The sequence below is a fragment of the Varanus komodoensis genome, unplaced genomic scaffold, assembly GCF_004798865.1.
Source record: "Varanus komodoensis strain SLA01 unplaced genomic scaffold, ASM479886v1 scaffold2, whole genome shotgun sequence".
Classification (NCBI taxonomy): Eukaryota; Metazoa; Chordata; class Lepidosauria; order Squamata; family Varanidae; genus Varanus; species Varanus komodoensis.
This window is the reverse complement of record NW_025335568.1, coordinates 2,396,622-2,413,597: the sequence shown is the minus strand read 5'-3', so window position 1 is coordinate 2,413,597 and position 16,976 is coordinate 2,396,622. Positions and strand designations below refer to the sequence as shown.

General features: G+C 55.0%; 1 protein-coding gene across 1 annotated transcript in view; it reads right to left on the bottom strand.

Moving 5' to 3' along the window:
* The window catches only part of LOC123022514 (transcription factor COE1-like), an 81,563-nt gene that overhangs the window by 36,698 nt on the left and 27,889 nt on the right, over positions 1-16,976 (bottom strand). Inside the window, exons 2-6 of the mRNA XM_044428259.1 lie at positions 15,910-16,066; positions 15,080-15,143; positions 14,388-14,443; positions 11,508-11,581; positions 5,709-5,777 (exon numbers count right to left, since the gene is read on the bottom strand). Coding sequence (XP_044284194.1) covers positions 5,709-5,777; positions 11,508-11,581; positions 14,388-14,443; positions 15,080-15,143; positions 15,910-16,066 — 420 coding nt within the window. The remainder of the gene's footprint in view (positions 1-5,708; positions 5,778-11,507; positions 11,582-14,387; positions 14,444-15,079; positions 15,144-15,909; positions 16,067-16,976) is intronic.

The following is a 16,976-nucleotide window of genomic DNA, read 5'->3' as shown; positions in this document are numbered from 1 at the left end:
GCGCGCACTCCCACAGGGGCTCACTATTTTGCCACGCACATCTGTGCGCTGTCTCAGTGTCAGATACAGCTGGGGGATGCCTGAGCCTTCTGGGACAGTGAGTTTCACACATCACGGAGCGCAAGCATTGTACAGAAGCCTCATGTCGTCTTGCTCCCCCTCTGATAAGTTGCCATGCTTCTGTTTCAAAGGCCCGCACACTGAAAGCTGATCACCTGCTCTGCCCACTCTCCCCCACTGCCAGTCCCAGGTTCTGGCAGCCCTTGGGAGGGCTGCACCTGAGGGCTGCTTCCCGCGTGGCACCAGCAGGGTTCAGACAAAGCCTTTCAGAAGCCACCCTCCAAATCTCTCTTGAGCTTGGCTGCTGCAAAGTGGGCCGGTGTCCAGGGAGCCAAGGCCTGGGAATCCGACAGCTTCCCACCCCCAAAAGATTCTGCACACATCCCTGGTCACCCGGCTGCGCCCATCTTCCTCCTCCTCACTGCCACATTCTCGCCCAGCCTGCAAGTCTGCAGGAAGCACCCAAGCCCCTCTTAGCTCGCTTCACGCTCTCCTGGCCAGCCCTACGGATTAATTTGGAGGCCCCCCACAAGGGGGGGGGGGCTGTGCCTGGTGCTACCATCGATTTCACATTGGAGCCTCTAGGAAAGCCAGGCCCTGCGTTCAGCCCCCTCCAGCATCTCCGGGGGGGTTTAAAGATGGGCAGACATGGCTGGTCTCCCTTGCAGAAACACCACAAAATCCTCAGACATAATTTACAGATGGATAAATACATGGATATTTGAGCAGCCTTTGCTGAAGTTCCTGCATGCATATTTTTAACACCAGAAGTACTTCTTGCTGTAGACAAATGCATACATATGTAATTACATGTGTAATTACTTTTATGGCTCTTTTAAAAGCTTATCCAAACACTCCTGTAATATTTTAGTTTATTTGATCTTACTTATTCCTCTTTTCTCTCTTCAGGGTGTTTTTGGTGACACAATCAAGCCCTGACGACACCAGCAAGAGCAAGAGAGCAGTGCGGCGGCTCCCGCTGGCCGTGGGGCCAGTGTCCGGGGCCCGCCCGCTTCCCCAGTGCGGCAGGTGCAAAGAATAAATCCTCACCATTCCCATTGACATGGGGGGCCTAAAACGCGAAACCTGCACTTCAAAAGCCCCCCCCCAGCTGTAACGGCTTTGCTAGGCTCGCAGGAGCAGTTTTGAGGCGTGGAGGATGGGGTGGGTTAGAAACGATACTTGTCTGCTTCGCAACTAAAGAAATAGGGGTGACAAGCTAAAGGGGCATTCGGAAAGGTTCTTTCGGGAACAATAGAGGGCAAAAGAAGAAGGGGCGGCAGAGGATGAGGGGGCTGGATGGAGTCACTGGGGTGGTGGGTGTGGGCTTGGGTGGACTCCGAGGATGGTGGAGGACAGGAAGGGCTGGAGGAATGCTGTCCGTGGGGTCGCGATGGGTCGGATGCGACTTGGCGACTAGCATTGCATAAAAGGTTCTTAAGGCCAGGGTCTAAAACTACCCAGCTGCACCTGGTGGATAGGAGGCCTGCTGCTGCTGCGGTTGCGACTGTTGCTGCATTTACACCCTGCCCTTCTTCCTGTGGTGAGGAACCCCAGGCGACGCCCTCCTCTCCATTCTACCCCCACATCGACAACCCTGCGAGGTAGGCTGGGCTGGGAGCCGTGGCTGGCCTGAAGTCACCCATTGAGCTCTGTGTGGGGAGCAGAACCTGAATCTCCCATGTCCCTGTCCAGCACTCTAACCTTTACACCACACTGCCTCTGGGTAACCAACAGTCGGTGGCGAGGGGAGCCCAGAGGGTGGGCAGAAGGCACAAGGAGAGCCAGAGGGGCCTTCCAGGGGGAGAGGAGGGCAACACGAAGGCTCCCGGTTGCCTGTCACCCGTCGGACGAGAAATGAGGCGGGCGCTCCGGGGGGACTCCTGCTTCTTAAAAAGCGGCAGGGCTGACTCAGATGGCGCTTTGGCGGATCAGGGAAATCACAGGGAGGAAGGGTTCCCTGCCTCTGCCGGGGGTTTCCTCCAGGTTGCCTGCAGCGGCTTCGAGGGGAAGGAGACCGTAAGAAGAGTCCTGCCGGATCAGGCCCAGGTGCATCAGTCCAGCGCTCTGCACACACAGTGGCCAAGCAGCTGCCCACAGGACCCCCCCAGCAGGATGGGTGCCAGGCCTCCCCTGCCCAAGCTCCCCGCAGCTGGCACATGTGAGCAGCCCACCTCTGGGAACAGAGGGTGCCCGGCCAGCAAGAGCAACCTCTCCCTGCTCCTTCGTAGCATTTCAAAGCTGTCCAGGCCTGCGGGAGGGTCTGGAGCTCTGTGGCAGCAGCTCTGGCTTGCACACGGAATGCTGCAGCTCGAATCCCGAGCATCTCCGGGTGGGCTCTCCAAGGACCCCCCAACACCCTGAAGAGCCACTGCCTGCGGTCAGGGCCGACGATTCTGGGCCGGAAGCTCCACTACTGGGCATCTTCCTACATCCCTCTGTCTTACGCCAAAGTTCTTGAAAGACAGCAAGCTAAACAAAACTTCTTGGAATTTAATCCTATTGTTCTCCTTGTTTTCCAAGTGGTGTGCTGGGCGTGTGTGTGTGTGTGTGTGTGTGTGTGTGTGTGTGTGTGTGTTTGTGTATGGGTGCGCACACTTGTGCAATCTGGCAGAAGCTCAAAGACGGTTGCACACAATGCTTGCCGGCCAGACAGACTGTAATGGGGTTGATTCTTCTCCGTCTAATCTCCCCACCGGCTTGTCAATCTCCATTCTTTCGCGCCAGCGGCCGCCCGTCTCTCTGGCGGCTTGAGTGACAGGCCGCCCTTCCCAAGGCACCAGGGCCCTCTCGCCGCGCCGCCGATGCTATCTATCGCGGCAGACAAAGCGGGGGAAATGTCAGCCCGCTGCCGAGCACCCTGGCCGCCGGCTCCGGGATGCGTGCGAGTGGGAGGGCCCTCTCCATCCCTTTGGCCCTTTGTCCAAGGGACGGGGAACTTGGACTACACCAGTCCGTGGCCACCTGCACGCCCCCGGCCCCGAGATGCAGGACGAGGACAAAGGGGACGGGAGAAGGCCGTGCCCTTTGCCCAGCAGTCACGGGGGTACTTCTGGAAAGGGACAGACCGCCCCCCCATGGGGGATGAGCCAACGCTCCTCTGGAGCTCCTGGAAAGTTAGTCTGCAAAAGCATCTCCGTCTTGGCACCCTTCACATGTGTGGAACTACAAGTGCCAGCATCCTGAGCGCGCCGTGTCAGGAGAGGCCAGGTAGAAGCACCTGCCCATAACTGACCCACGCCAACTTGGAGGCAAGAGACCCTGCGGAGCAGCCAGAGCGGGTGAAGCAAGGCAGCTCGACCGGCCGGGCTCCCTCCTTCTGGGGGGCAACCCATGCCCCCCCCAGGCATGCCAGTGCCATGCCTGCGTTTCTGGATGGTGCTGGGCGCAGGACATCTAGGCCCTCCCAGTGCCGAGTGGAGAAAGAAAGTCGAAGGAGAGGGCGGGCGCCCCTTTGGGATTTGGGGGCCATGGGGGGGGCACTGGGCCTGGACTGTGGCAACGGAGCCATCCCTGACGCCAAGGACTTCTAAGGGATTATCCAGAAGCATTCCGGACAAGGCTTGGCCTTGGGTGGCCTGGGGCGAAACTGACCGGCCAGGAGGCAGCTTCTGCAGAGCCTGGATCAGGGGAAATATGTGCTTCCCGGGCGTTTGCCGGCAGTGATGGGCCAGCCGGGAAGGACCAGGCTTGATCCAGATAGAGATGACTTTTCCGGGAGCGGGTATTTGTATCCGTCTTGGAAGCGCGAGATGGGAAGCGGGCAGAGCCTGTGCTTCCCCTCCCAGGACACATAGTCTTGGCGAACAATGCGACGTTCCTTCGCCAAACAAACAGGCGAGCGACCTTAGCTTGATATTGCACCCCCTTCTCGATGTAATTAATGAATTATACCTCTGATTATCTATTGGCTTTTCTCTTGGTTGCTTGTTACCGGTTTTATCGTACCTGCTGATTTGATCATGTTGTATTGTGGCATTGATTTTATGTAAGCCACCCAGAGAGCTTATGGAATGGGGTGACATAGAAATCAAATACATAAATAAAATATTTCCCACAGGGAAGGGGGCTTCTGGGCATAGAACCCCCCCCCCGCCTCATGGGGAATGCAAGTCTCCTCCACCTTGAGGCAAGTTAGATCCACGGGGAGTGGAAGCCCGAGATGCAGTGGAGGGCAGGATGTGCGCCAATGGAGCCATGCTCAGGGAGCCAAGGTTCAGTTTGGATGCCAGGAAGCGCTTCCTGATGGTTAGGACCCCCAGGGCATGGAATGGGCTTCCACGGGAGGTGGTTGAGGCCCCACTGGTGAGGGTGTTCAAGGATAGGCTGGATGTCCACATGGTGGGCATGTCGTGAGTGGAGCCGGCTGGAGCTGGGGGTCAGACTAGATGGCCCGGGAGACCCCTTCTGGCTCACCCTGTTTCCATGTTTCTATGCTGCAACTCCTCACACCTCCCAGAAGTGCCCGAAGGAGCTCTGGAGCTGGCTGCCCCGGGCCAGTCCAACAGAGCTCCGTGCTCAGCATCCCCTCTTCCTAGTGGGGGCCTTGCTTCAGTGGGGACTGTGGCTGCTCAACGTTCCAGCCAGCCAGCTGGCCGTGCACTTTCCCTGGACTCCGTTCCGTAACTTGGCTCTCCCATCCAACCTGTTTCCACCTCTTCCTTGAGACATCCTGTGTGTGGAAAGCATGGTGCCTCATCTGGCCCACCTGGGATGCAGCCCAGCCCCCTTGGGTCCCCCAGAAGGCCAGGGGCCTTTCCCCTGGCCAGCTTGCTCTTCCCAAGCCGCACGGCCTTTGGGGGCTTCCCAGCTTTTGTAGGTTTTTCCCTCATTCTAAAAAGTTGAAGGGCCTCTTGGCTTAGTTCCTGGCAGTGATAACTGGAAGTGGAAAAAAGGTGGGTTTTCAGTTTTACTCCCTGCTCCTCTTTCCTTGGGACCACCCTATCTGACTTCAGCACCCCCCATCTGCCCTGGAATGTGCCCCCTCCCCACCCAAAAGCTTATCCGAAATGGATTCCAGCCCTCCCACTGAAAGATGCTGGGGACAAGGTAGGGAACCGTGTGGGCACAGAAACTTGGGAGTGGGGTCAGAAAAGCGAAAAGGCCGGACTGCAGTCTGGCAGCCGGGGGGGGGGGGGAATGTCCAGCGGGGGGGTGCCATGAATCCCATCCCTCCTTGAAACAAGCATAAGAGCAAATCACCATCTCAAAAACACAGCATTCATCTCTTCAGAACCAACCAACTAAGTCTCTAGTCCTCAAGGGTGGCAGAGATACAACTGGAATTTTAAAAAAGCACCTGGGATATCAAGCATCCAATAAGGGACTGAGAAGAACTGCTGGAGGTCATGTAGATTTGCTGCATTTTATCCAGCTTTTCAGGCAATAATTATATAATTTTTGAAGCTGCCACCGACACAGGGCTTTCCATGCATGCACCTTCCCAAACCTGTTGCCTGCGGGATGTGAGGGACTACAACTCCCATCATTCCCAGCCAGCAGAGCCATGGGGAGTCCAACACACCTGGAGCACACCAGGGCCATGGAACAAGGCTCCGCCACTGTTCACGCCCCACTGTGGAAAACGTTAATCGCTTAACCAACCAGCTCCTTCCAACCCGCAGGCTGCAGGTAAAGGTGAGCCTCACCTGTCGATGATGACGGGGTCGGAGGGCGTCTCGTTGCGGTTCCCGCAGCTTTTCTTGTCGCAACAGCGGCTGTAAGGGCATAAGAGACCGAAGGGAGAGGAAATCAGGGAGGAGAACAGGAGCACCGATAAAGCAAGCGTCCAAAGCCTTAGCATCCCTGTTATGCACAGCATCTTTTGGTTGGACAGGAAGAGGAGGAAGAGAGAAAAGTGTTCAGCAGCATAAACTTTTGAACCATTTAGCGAACCAAAGCTCAGTTATCTCTCCAGATTCATACTTCTCAGTGGTGAAGTTTTCTGGAGCTTTTCTTAACAAAACAAAACCAAGAATTAACATTTGTATATTAGAGAAAGTGCATCAGAAATGCTTATGGTAATGAAAATAGCTTTCAAAAGTGAATTTGAGAAAAAGAGCAAAATCCTTGCCTAGGAGGCGAAACTGTATACAAAAAGCATTTATTAAGAGGAAAGAGAGAAAAGCGTATGTCTAATCGCACGAAACACCTTTTTTTCCTCAAAGTTTGGGATGAATCAAACATAAATTCAGAAAAAAGAGGAACTGAGAGGAACCAAAATGGACAAATTCATTCATCACTATGTGAACAAAAAATATTTTAATAGCTAATACTACTCAACCTTCTGTTTTGTATTTTATCCGTATTTTATTAACATTGGCTTTTTAAATATGTTGTCATTAGTTTTTATTGTGTTTTATCTTATGGCTGTGAGCCGCCCAGAGCTGCTGTGGCGCAATTGGGTGGCACAGAAATGTTTTAAATTAGATAAATAAAGAAATAAATAACTATTCATTGGTAGAAAGGAGAGGATTTAATATATGCCCAGCCAAACAGTAGAAAACTCAGAGGAGGGCCTTCTCTGCGGTGGCGCCCAATCTATGGAATGCGCTCCCCAGAGAGGTCCGCCTGGCGCCGTCGTTATTTGTTTTTTGGCACCAGGCTAAGACCTTTTTATTTAAACGTCATTTTAATTGTTAACAATATTTGCTTATTTATCAGGCCAGGGCGACTTCTTTTATATTTTATATTTATTTGATATTGTTAATTTCAATTTTATATTGTTATTTTTGTATTTTATTGTATTTTATTGTGTTGTAAGCCGCCCCGAGGCTTCGGCAAGGGGCGGCATAGAAATGTTCTAATAAATAAATAAATAAATAAAATATTTTCACCTGGATGCAAACTCTGCAGGAGATAAGCCACAGGCGCTCTCTCTGTCTCTCTCTCTCGTTCTGTGTGTATGTACACACGCACGTGTGTGTCCACAACCATTGGCTATGTTCAGTGTATCCGGGCCCCAAAAACTTTTTTCTTCAGCCTGGGTCATTCTCTGACTCTTGCCTCCCCTCAACCCCTTTAAAAAAAATCCAGTCTAATTTTATTACTAAAATTAGTAATATTATAAATAATTCCAATTATTACTCTTTGAATTTGCCATTCAAAAGTAAAGTTTATTTTTTAAAAGCTCATGCAACCCATGGAAAAATGTCTAAACACATATATTAGAAGAATACTGTCGAGATTTCTGTCATACATTTAAATCCACTGCAGGAATTGTAATAAGATGACAGAAACTGACCAATATCCCTAGATCGGCCTTCACCGACTGCTGACTACAACTCCTGGCATCTCAAACTATTAGTCTTGCTAGCTGGGGCTGATGGGAGTTGAAGTCTAAAACCTCTGGTGGCCCCCAGACTGCTGGGGCTAGCAATCCACTTAAACTCCAGAGGAAGAACTGGAATCGTTCAGGAATGAAGCCGCTTCTCTCTGGCTTGGCTTTGCGGGGTTGCAAATGGGATCCTACTCTGTTGTTTCGCTGCACCAGGTCCGCCCGCTGGCTGCGCATCACGGCGTGATCTGCTGGCACGTGGGTGAAGACACGCCGTCCCTCCCCTCCCTTCCCCAAGACGGCCTCTGCGAGTGGCCAAGGTTCACACACGCACGAGCAGCACCTGGAGACAGAAACTGCAAGCGGAAGGGGGACACAGCCCCGCACTCCAGGCCCCACTGGCCCGCAGCTTGGATCAGGAACACTTTCCGCGCAGGCCCGCTCGTGCTGCCCTTCACCAGGTGGAGCAAAAGCAGAGCAATGCGGAAGCGGGCCATGGGGGTCTAAGCGAGCGTCCTAACGCCCGTAAGATCACCAGGGGAAGGGGCTCAGAACAAGCCCCTTTTCCTCCTCCCAGCCACAGCTCACGGCTCTGACGAGCAGAACACACTCATGCGCGAGGTGAGCTAAAGCGGCTGTTCCTGGATTGGCAGGGGTCACCCTATAGGGCAGGACTCCATGGGGCGCTTCAGCCTGGAGCTGCCCTTCAGCTTGAAAGCGGACGCTCCGTCTTGGTTGTCGCGATCCAAACTCTTCACCCTGCTCTTCCCTGCTTTCCCCCATCCAGGCGATTTTGGGAGGGGCACTACTGTTGAGTTTTCAACACATTGCATTTTTAAATTTTCAGTTACTTTACAGTTCTTACATTTGGCTGTGAACTGTGTTTTTTTTTTTGGTGAACACTTATTTATTTATTTATTTATTTATTTTCCTTTTGAGTGACGAGAGCAGCAGAGACGTGGTACTAGTGGAGCGATGAAAGATGGCGAAGGAGCTATTCGAGGGGCAACTTGCCTTTCTGGTCTTGCTTCGAACCTGACCTTGCCACGGGCATGAACTCAGGTCATTCCACCTAAACGGGCTAGGATCTGATTAAGGAACGTCCTGCCTGCCCAGGCTGGATGTGTGTTGCTGCACGACAGGCTAACATTCAACAGGGAAGGCTTCCTCACCTTGCATCTTCTTGCCAGGAAACACCCCCCCCCCCCAATCCATTGAGCTTCTGCTGTTGAAGGTAAGCATGGGCTGTTAAAAGCAGGAAGGGTCCACAAGAATAAAAGGGGGCAAACGAAGGACAAAGAATTCAGCCACATCCTAAGAAGTGTGCTGAGCACCAGGAAAGGCAGCTGGGCTCTTCTCCGGAGCCACAGCACAACCACGTGGAAACCAACACGTCTCATTATTAAAGGAAAAGGTTGCCACTTCGACATAGCTCTCAGCAGCTACTGTAACCCCATCAGAGGCTCAGGAAAACGGAGAAGGCGAATTTACTGCCCCTTGTGCCTGTGTCTCGGTTTTAGGATGCCCTGTGCTTTGTCACCATGACACCTGAGAGCCCTATCCCTTTCCGATTCTTTTCATAATTCCACCTGGTACCATCACACCAGTTAAATATAATTAATAACGGATCGGATAAACAACCAGGAGCTCTAAATTCGTCCCATTCCTGCCGGGGGAGCTGCGATTCCACCCACAGTTGCATAAACAAAGCCGAGGGTGTCTGAGCAGAGATGCTTCGCCCCCCCCCCCCCGCACTGTCATCTATTCCCTTAGCCCCCGGGATCGTTAGCAAGGTTCCTGGAGATCAATTAGCCATGAAAGTTGGCTCTGAGGCAGCCGCGCTAATTTGCACAAACACTGCGCACAAGTGTCGTAAACAAGGCAGGCGCTAATGGGGCACCAGGGAGCTCGGGGACCGGGGAGCAGGGAGGAGCTCCCAGCCTGCGGCTGCTGGATCGGCCTGGCCCTGTGCGCGGCTGGGGCAAGCATGGGCGGCCGGCGGAGTGGCCAGCTGCGTTAGGGTGGCCAGCCGTCGGCCCAGCGGGACATCCCCATGTAGACCGGGGAGGGGGGCGTCCGAGTGCGGAACCCAAACGTGCTGAACCAGCCTCCACTTCCGGCGCTCCACCTCTGCAGAAGTTTCTTCTGCCCCGGTCCCCTGCCCCTGGCGGGGGACAGGCGAGCAGCTTGGGTAGCTCCTGCAAAGCGACAGTGGCCCAGGCTGCCCGCTGGCACGGGGATCCCCCGCCTGCCCTGCCGGGGGGGCTGCTTCCGGGACAGGAGCCGCTGCAGGGGAGAGATGCTGGGGAAGCTGCAGGAAATGTGGCAGAGCGGCGGCAGGATCAAGCCACAAAAGGAGGGGATTCACACACGCCAGAATTCTCAGTGTCCGTAGAGCTGCCTTCGTGTGTTCAGGGTCCTTCACTTGCTCGCTCTGCTCATCTATCTATCTAACAATCTGTCCATCCATCCATTGGAGTTATATCCTGCCTTTTTCTTTTTTTAAAGAACTCAAAGCAGCTACCAACCATTGCTGTCCTGCTCTCATTGTTATCCCCACAACAACAACCCTGTGAGGTCGGTTGGGCTGAGAGTCTGCGACTGGCCCAAAGTCACCCAGTCGGTTCCATGGCTGAGCGGGGACTCGAACCCAGATCGCCTGCGTCCCAGACCCACGCTCCTGACACCACACTGTGATCTTCACCACAGCCCTGCAAAGTAGGACAGAACGATCATCACACCTCTACTGAAGACAGAGGTGGGAAGGCTGAGGCGGAGGGCGGGGGAGCGCTGCGTGCCGAAGCCACCGGGCTGAGACAGAGGCCAGGTCTGACTCGGAGATGCCCGGGTCCTGCTGCGCCCTTGCGGCCACTTCTCCAGGCCCTGCCCTCACACTAATCACTCCAGGAGCACAACCGGCACGTGTGGAGTCCGCAGCTCAAGCTCCATCTGAGCCCAAACTGCACCCCTAGTTCCACATCCCCTCTAGCGAACGTTCGCAACACCCCGTTTGGGGCCATCTTTAAGTATCCACGGCAAACACGGCTGGTTGGGTGCCCATGCGATGCCCCCATCAAGTCTCTTAAGGAGCACGTTTAGACTCTGGAAGTTTGCAGCCGGCTGTTTCCCCGTGACTGCACCTTCTCAGCCGGGAAACACCTCACCTGGCATAGGCCCGCCCGCCTGTGGGGCCCGGGCCCCTTCCTGGCCCTGCCGTGGCCACTGCGACGGATGCCTCTGAGCAGAGAGTGGCCGACCAAGGACTCGGCATTAAAGGATATTCTTCATAAGCAGTAGCAGCGAAGAACATAATGCCCCTTAGCTGGGGGCCAAATTCGGTTTCGGAAGTGGGGCTGACTCCCATAGGGAGATGGGACCAAAGAACAAGGGCCAAGTATCAAACCTTTCAGCAAAGTCTCTTACCGTCTCAGGGAAGGCACTGAAAGCCCTTAGATGTGGGAGGGGGTGCAAATCCTGGGAACTGCTGGGGACAGGTGGGGCAGAAAGAAGATGGCGTGGCCGCCTGGGGACCTCCCGGTGGCAGGATTGGGCCCGCAGGCCTCAGGCTCAGCGTCCGGCCGGGTCAGAGCAAGGGCTGCCCCAGCCCAGCGTTCTGCTTCCGAGGAGTAGCCCAGCCTACGCATCTGCAAGGCTCCCCCACCGGCTCCGCACGCAGGCGTGAGGCCACATGCTCTCCCCCCCCCCCGCAAGTGGGGTCTTGAGACGGGCCCCCAAACATGGAGGCCCACATTAATCTTCATAGCCAAGAGCCATCAATAAAACCCATCGTCCATGAACTCGTCTAAGCCGCTTAGCAAACGTCCAAGGCAGCAGCTGTCAACTCATTTGGCAGCAGTAAAAGCTGCCCATTTTGGCGCATGGCAGGCTGAATTGCTTTCACGTTGGGTCTTCCGCCTGCTGCCAAAAACGCGCACGGGTGTTGAGCACTATACCAAAGGGAAACTGCCCCCCTGCAGCTTTCTCCACACCACGGATTGCATCCAGTGCCAGCCTACCACAGAGTAACGCCGCCGAAATGAAGGCTGCGCAGCACTCAGCCCTTTCGGCCAAGCTTTCTGCAAACAGCCCGTGGCACCTCCGCATATCAAAATATCATTGCGCAGAATTAGACTGGCTCCCCTGCACCACTCGAGAGGGGGGAAAGGCTCACCTGCACATGATCTCATGCGTCAGCAACACACGGCACATCTCTGGGTTCTTGTCTTGTCCTTCATAGATGATTGCCTGAAAATGGAGTGGAAGAGACGGTTATGTTGGGATGTACAGCCTTGGGAACACCAGAGAACGAATGCTGCAAGATACGGCATTTTTTTTCCAGGGCCCAAGGGGTTAACCCAATAGACCTCTGCCTTTCTCCTGCACACACGACGGCTGATTCTGGGTCATGCAGACATTGTACATACTGCAGCTCTTTCCTTAGCACACACAATTTAATGTATTTCAGTTAACCATGGCAAGCGGCAAGGAACAGCTGATGCCCCTGCGCCCATGGGTGGAAAGCTTACTTGGCAGCCCTTCTGCTTCTGAGTTTTGACCACATAATCATGAGAGCTACAGACTTGGATGGCGTTACAGGGAGGGTTCTTCCTTCAATGTGCCTTCAATGTGCCCTTCCAGCCTTTGGGTGCTGCTTCCTGCTCTTGGAAGATAATCAACACTTGAAAACATTCACACATGCAGCCTGTTCCTGAAGATGTTTGCCGGGCAGCAGGCCCCAATTCCCTCTCAACTGATGCTTCTCCTGAGCTATGACCTTTCAGCTGCCCCAGGGCTGCTGCCCTGCAGTTCCTTGGCCCCCCTGCAGGAACGAAGCCGGAAGAAGGAAGGCTTGTGCTTCGGGAGGAACGCTGTGCTAGAACCCCTTTTCCATTGGGATGAGACCCAGATGGACTCATGGCCAGAGGAACGCCTGCCTGAAATCACGAGACGAGTTAATGATGATCAGTCTGAGTCCTGTTGAGTTCAACAGGCTTTCTCTTACCCACGATTAGCCCTAGGTAAGAGTTGAGGCCTTTGAATTGTGGTGCTGGAGGAGACTCTGCAAGTCCCTTGGACCACAAGGCGATCAAACCGGTCAGTCCTAGAGGAGATCAACCCTGACTGCTCTTTAGAAGGCCAGATCCTGAAGATGAAGCTCAGATACTTTGGCCACCTAATGAGAAGGAAGGACTCCCTGGAGAAGAGCCTGATGCTGGGAACAATAGAGGGCAAAAGAAGGAGGGGGCGGCAGAGGATGAGGTGGCTGGATGGGGTCACTGGGGCGGTGAGTGTGGGCTTAGGTGGACTCTGGGGGATGGTGGAGGACAGGAAGGCCTGGAGGAGTGTTGTCCATGGGGTCGCGATGGGTCGAACATGACTTTGTGACTAACAACAACACAGTTGATGCACATTTTCAATGCCAAGGGATTTTTTTTTACTTTTTTTTGAGGTGGAGCAGCCAGATCCTAAGCGAAGCTGCTTCTGGCACTGAGCCGCTCAGAAGCAGGTGGGGCCCCTCAGGGAAGCTTTGCCTAAGGAAGCACCACACAAATTTCAGCCCCCAAGGAATGGATGGGGTGGCGGAGAGGGGGGTGTCCCGGGGGTGGGAGAGATGCCCAGAATTGGCACTGCTGCCGGACTTAGCCCTCCTTGGCACCGAATTCAGTTACCTTGCTGTTGTTGTCGCTGTTAACATTTAGCACAAAACAGTCTGCCCTGCGGGAGCTACTGAAAACAGGTGTGATATTTCGGCGCACCTGTCAGAGATGCTAAGGAGGTGTGAAGCCCGGCGCTTCCTCACTTAATAGCATGGATTAATGAGGGGGAAGCTTAATGAAGATCTTCCTGGGGCTTCCCTTGGGCTCCTCCCTTGGTGGGGGGGGGGACCTGGAAGTGGCCCAGACTCACTCCCTTTTGAAATCATCCTGCCTGCCCCCCACTCTGCACGGGGCAAAGGTGAGGACCACCATTACGGGGAGGGGGCCTGTCTGACGCGGCGGCCCTGCAATGTCCCTCTGTCCCACCCAGCAAGTTTTCAAGTTCAGCGGGCTGCCAGGTGGAGATGTGGGACAGAAAATACCATTTTATGGTATGGTATGGTACGGTATGTTATTTTTCCCCAATATTCTAACAGTTAATTGATTTTACTGATGTTTTTATCATCATTATCAGATGCAGTGTGTTGTGTGTTGGTTGTTGTATATGGTTGTTTTGGGGGTTTTGTTTGTTTTTTGTAAGCTGTCCAGAGACTTTTAGTACTGGGACGTCATAGAAAAACTTCTTTAAAAAGGTGCCAGCATTTTTAGTTGCTGGTGGAGGCCGCTGGGAGTTGGAGCCTGAAAGATCTTGTGGGCACCAGCTGATGCGTGGCATTTAGGGCCCCGGGGGTCCCTGTGCATCGTCGTCCCACCTGCTACCAGCAGCCGATACCTGTCCCTACCAGCTTGCTTTCAGCATAGTTCAAAGGGGAAGTCAGGGCAACTCTACCCCTCAGATTTAAACTGCTTTAATCACATCTTTTCCTCCTCCTCTGAGGACAGTAGGAACCGCAGCTCTAAAAGAGATGTCTTTCTCCGCACCCTCGCGGGACTACAGTTCCCAGCATGCTTTGGAGGATGCCAATCGCATTATCCCAGCAGGGCAGATGGAGGGAGCAGAAGAGCAAGAGCGCAGAGCCACCCTCCCAGCCTTGCAGAAAGATTTATCCCCCCCCTTCCCTCCCCATCCCTTTTTCCTTGTGTGTCACGTCTGTTTAGATGGCAAGCCAGGGAATCGGCTGCCGTCAAGTGAACCTGTGCAGCTGCCCCGGGAAACCTCTCGGCTGGGAGCCACAGAACGATACTTAAATTTTTCAAACATATACCTCTCTGAGTGGAGGACCCCTCCGTTGCGCCGCGACAACCCTGATCACCGTTCCGTCCATGCATTCTGCAATGTTCCTATGGTAGGCCAGGGTCTGTGGAAAAGTACTGCCCACCCAGACTCCCTAGCGGGTCCCCTTCCATGCAGGGGTGCTGCCCCCCCGCCCCCCCGCAGCACTGGACGCGATTACCTGCTTGGACATGGAGTCAATGAGCCGTACATAGAGGTCTTGTTCTGTCCGGAGTCCTGCAAGGAGGCAAAGACGGAGGGATTGGGAGACGCTTGGCTTGGAAAGGGAAGGAAGCAGCCCAGGCCACGAGGAAAAGGGGTGGCCGGGAATCAGTGGGCTCCCTCTGGCTCTGCTGGCAGCCTGGCCTTCCGGCTGCCTGCTGCTTGTATCCACGCTAGCAGAGTTTCGCATGGCCTCCTGGCTCATCCCTAAGAATCCTGTGGGATTTGGAGCTGGGTATCCTGAATTCAACTCCCACTGCTGCAGTGGAATCACAGAGCCACCGCGTCCATGTGGCCTCATGCAGGCTCTGAGATTGCACTCTCGCGTGTGTCGTCGCACACGTGTGTAACGATGCCACGTGGGCTCTGCAGCCACGCGGCCACCCACGGCAGAGGCCACGCACGGCCTCCGCAACCGGCCCCGGCAGGGGGACGAAGGAGCAGCCCCCGTTTGGCAGCTTCCTCTACCAGCAGGGCAAAGCATCTGGACCGGCCGCCTTTCCGGTTTCAGGCAGCCTGCGGGAGAAGCCTTCTTTCACCCCCAGGATCCACCGCGGGAATGCCGGAGGCGCCTCGCTCAACACTCTGCGAAAGAAAGCCGGTGCGTGGCTGTCCTGCTCCGGGCCCCTGCGCGGCCCCCGCCGTCCTCACCGTTGCTGTACAGCAGCTGCAGGCGGTAGTGGATGCCGTTGTTGGTCCTCTCCCCGTTCTGCTCCTGGGGGAAGGTGGAAAGGGGCAACAGGGTGAAGACCCGGCCTCCTCGCGCTGGGGAGACCCCACTCGACTCCCCTTCAGCCGCTTTCCCTCCTGGCTGAACCTGGCTGGCAGGGTTGTGATTGTGTGGATAAAATGGTGCGTGTGTTGGGGGCAGGGGGGTGAGCTGTGTAAGCAGTCCTGAGTGCAGTATGGGGAAATAACAACAACACAGCAATGACAACACAAACAGGAGCATCCCCGAATTTCAAATGGGGGCTGCAGGAACAAGGTTACTCTCGGGGTTTACAGCAAAGGTGGGGTTCAGTTGGGTTTTGGATGCGTCTCTAGGGCTCCCGCCAAGCAATCTTGCGCATGCCTAGTCAGACCCAAGTCCCAGTGACTTCAGTGGGGCTTACTCCCGGGTAAGCAGGCATAGAATCAAGGCCTTACTACCCAGAGGGACTGCAAAAGCTGCTCTTGCCGGATTTCTCTCTTGCACGTGAGTAACGGCCCCAGGGTGTTCTCTGCGGGGGCTCCAAAGCACCATTCCTGGGCAGCACCGGGGTCAAATCACGCAGGCAGGGACCGCCCTCAGCGCCCACGTTAAAAGCGCACGGCATCCGGGCGCTGGGTGGCTGCCATGTTTCCAGCAATGCCCCAGATGGCAAGGGGACTTCCCAACGTGGCCGTTGCCTGTCCAGGAGCCCTGCGGGACCCCTGCCTCTGAGGGCCCACTGGAGCCTTCACAGGGAATGCAGGAGGGCCTGATCCTCCTTCCCCCTTACCCTGTCCTTCTCCACGAAGTCAATGAAGGAGGTCCTCTCAATTTCCACCGGCTGCCCGTGCCGGTCGTACATGGCCAGCACAAAGTGGAAGAAATTGGACTTCCGCAGGTTGGAGGGCGGCTGCTTCTCGAAGTGGGCCCGGGCCAGTCCGACACCGCTGCGGAGGGAGAGGAGGAGAGAGCGGGGCTTCAGGGGGGCGGGGGGCCCATCTGGGGCAACGGCCGCCCCCCAGCAGACCAGCCGTGGAGATTACACCACCACAATGGCTGGCCATCATATCTCATGGCGAGACACAGTTGAACGGTTTCCCTCGCTGCATCAGATGTTACGACCCACCCAGAGAGCGTGCAGCGAAGGGGGCAGCCTACAGGGCAGATAAATAATCAACAGGGATTCCATGCTGGCAGATTTCAGCATGAAATCAGGAGTGATTAGGGTGCCTCCTGGGAGGCAGGACCAGGACGGAGCTGGGAGGTCCCACACGCCCTCTCCGGGCCGAGGTCGAACATCAACAAAAAGGGCCACTCCATGAGAGGGTGGCCAGAACGGAAAGAGCTCCTGTTCCCAGACTCCCAGATGCCCTGGACAACTTTAAGGGCAATGGCTGCACAGAGCTTTACCTGTTGATCTAAAGGGCAAAGGAGAAAAGCAGAATTTTCCAAGGCAGCACCTCCCACGTGTGACGGACTGCAGCCCCAGCCTGGCTGGGGAGGGCAGGAATTGCACTGGAGCACAACTGAGGGGATGCAGGGCTTTTATTTTTATTTATTTTCCGATTTATATCCTGCCTTTTTCCTACAAAGGGCTCAAAGCAGCTTACCTCATCTCTCCTCCTCCATCTTATCCCCACAACAACAACCCTGTGAGGTAGGCTGGGCTGAGAGTCTGTGACTGGCCCAAAGTCACCCAGTTGGCTCCATGGCTGAGCGGGGACCAGAACCCAGATCCTCTGAGTCCCAGTCCCATGCTCTTAACCACTACACCACACTGCCTCTCACACCACACTGGCTCTGGATGGGAGGGTTTCTTGGTGTATGCAGAGCCAAGGCCATCGAGTGCCTGAAAAC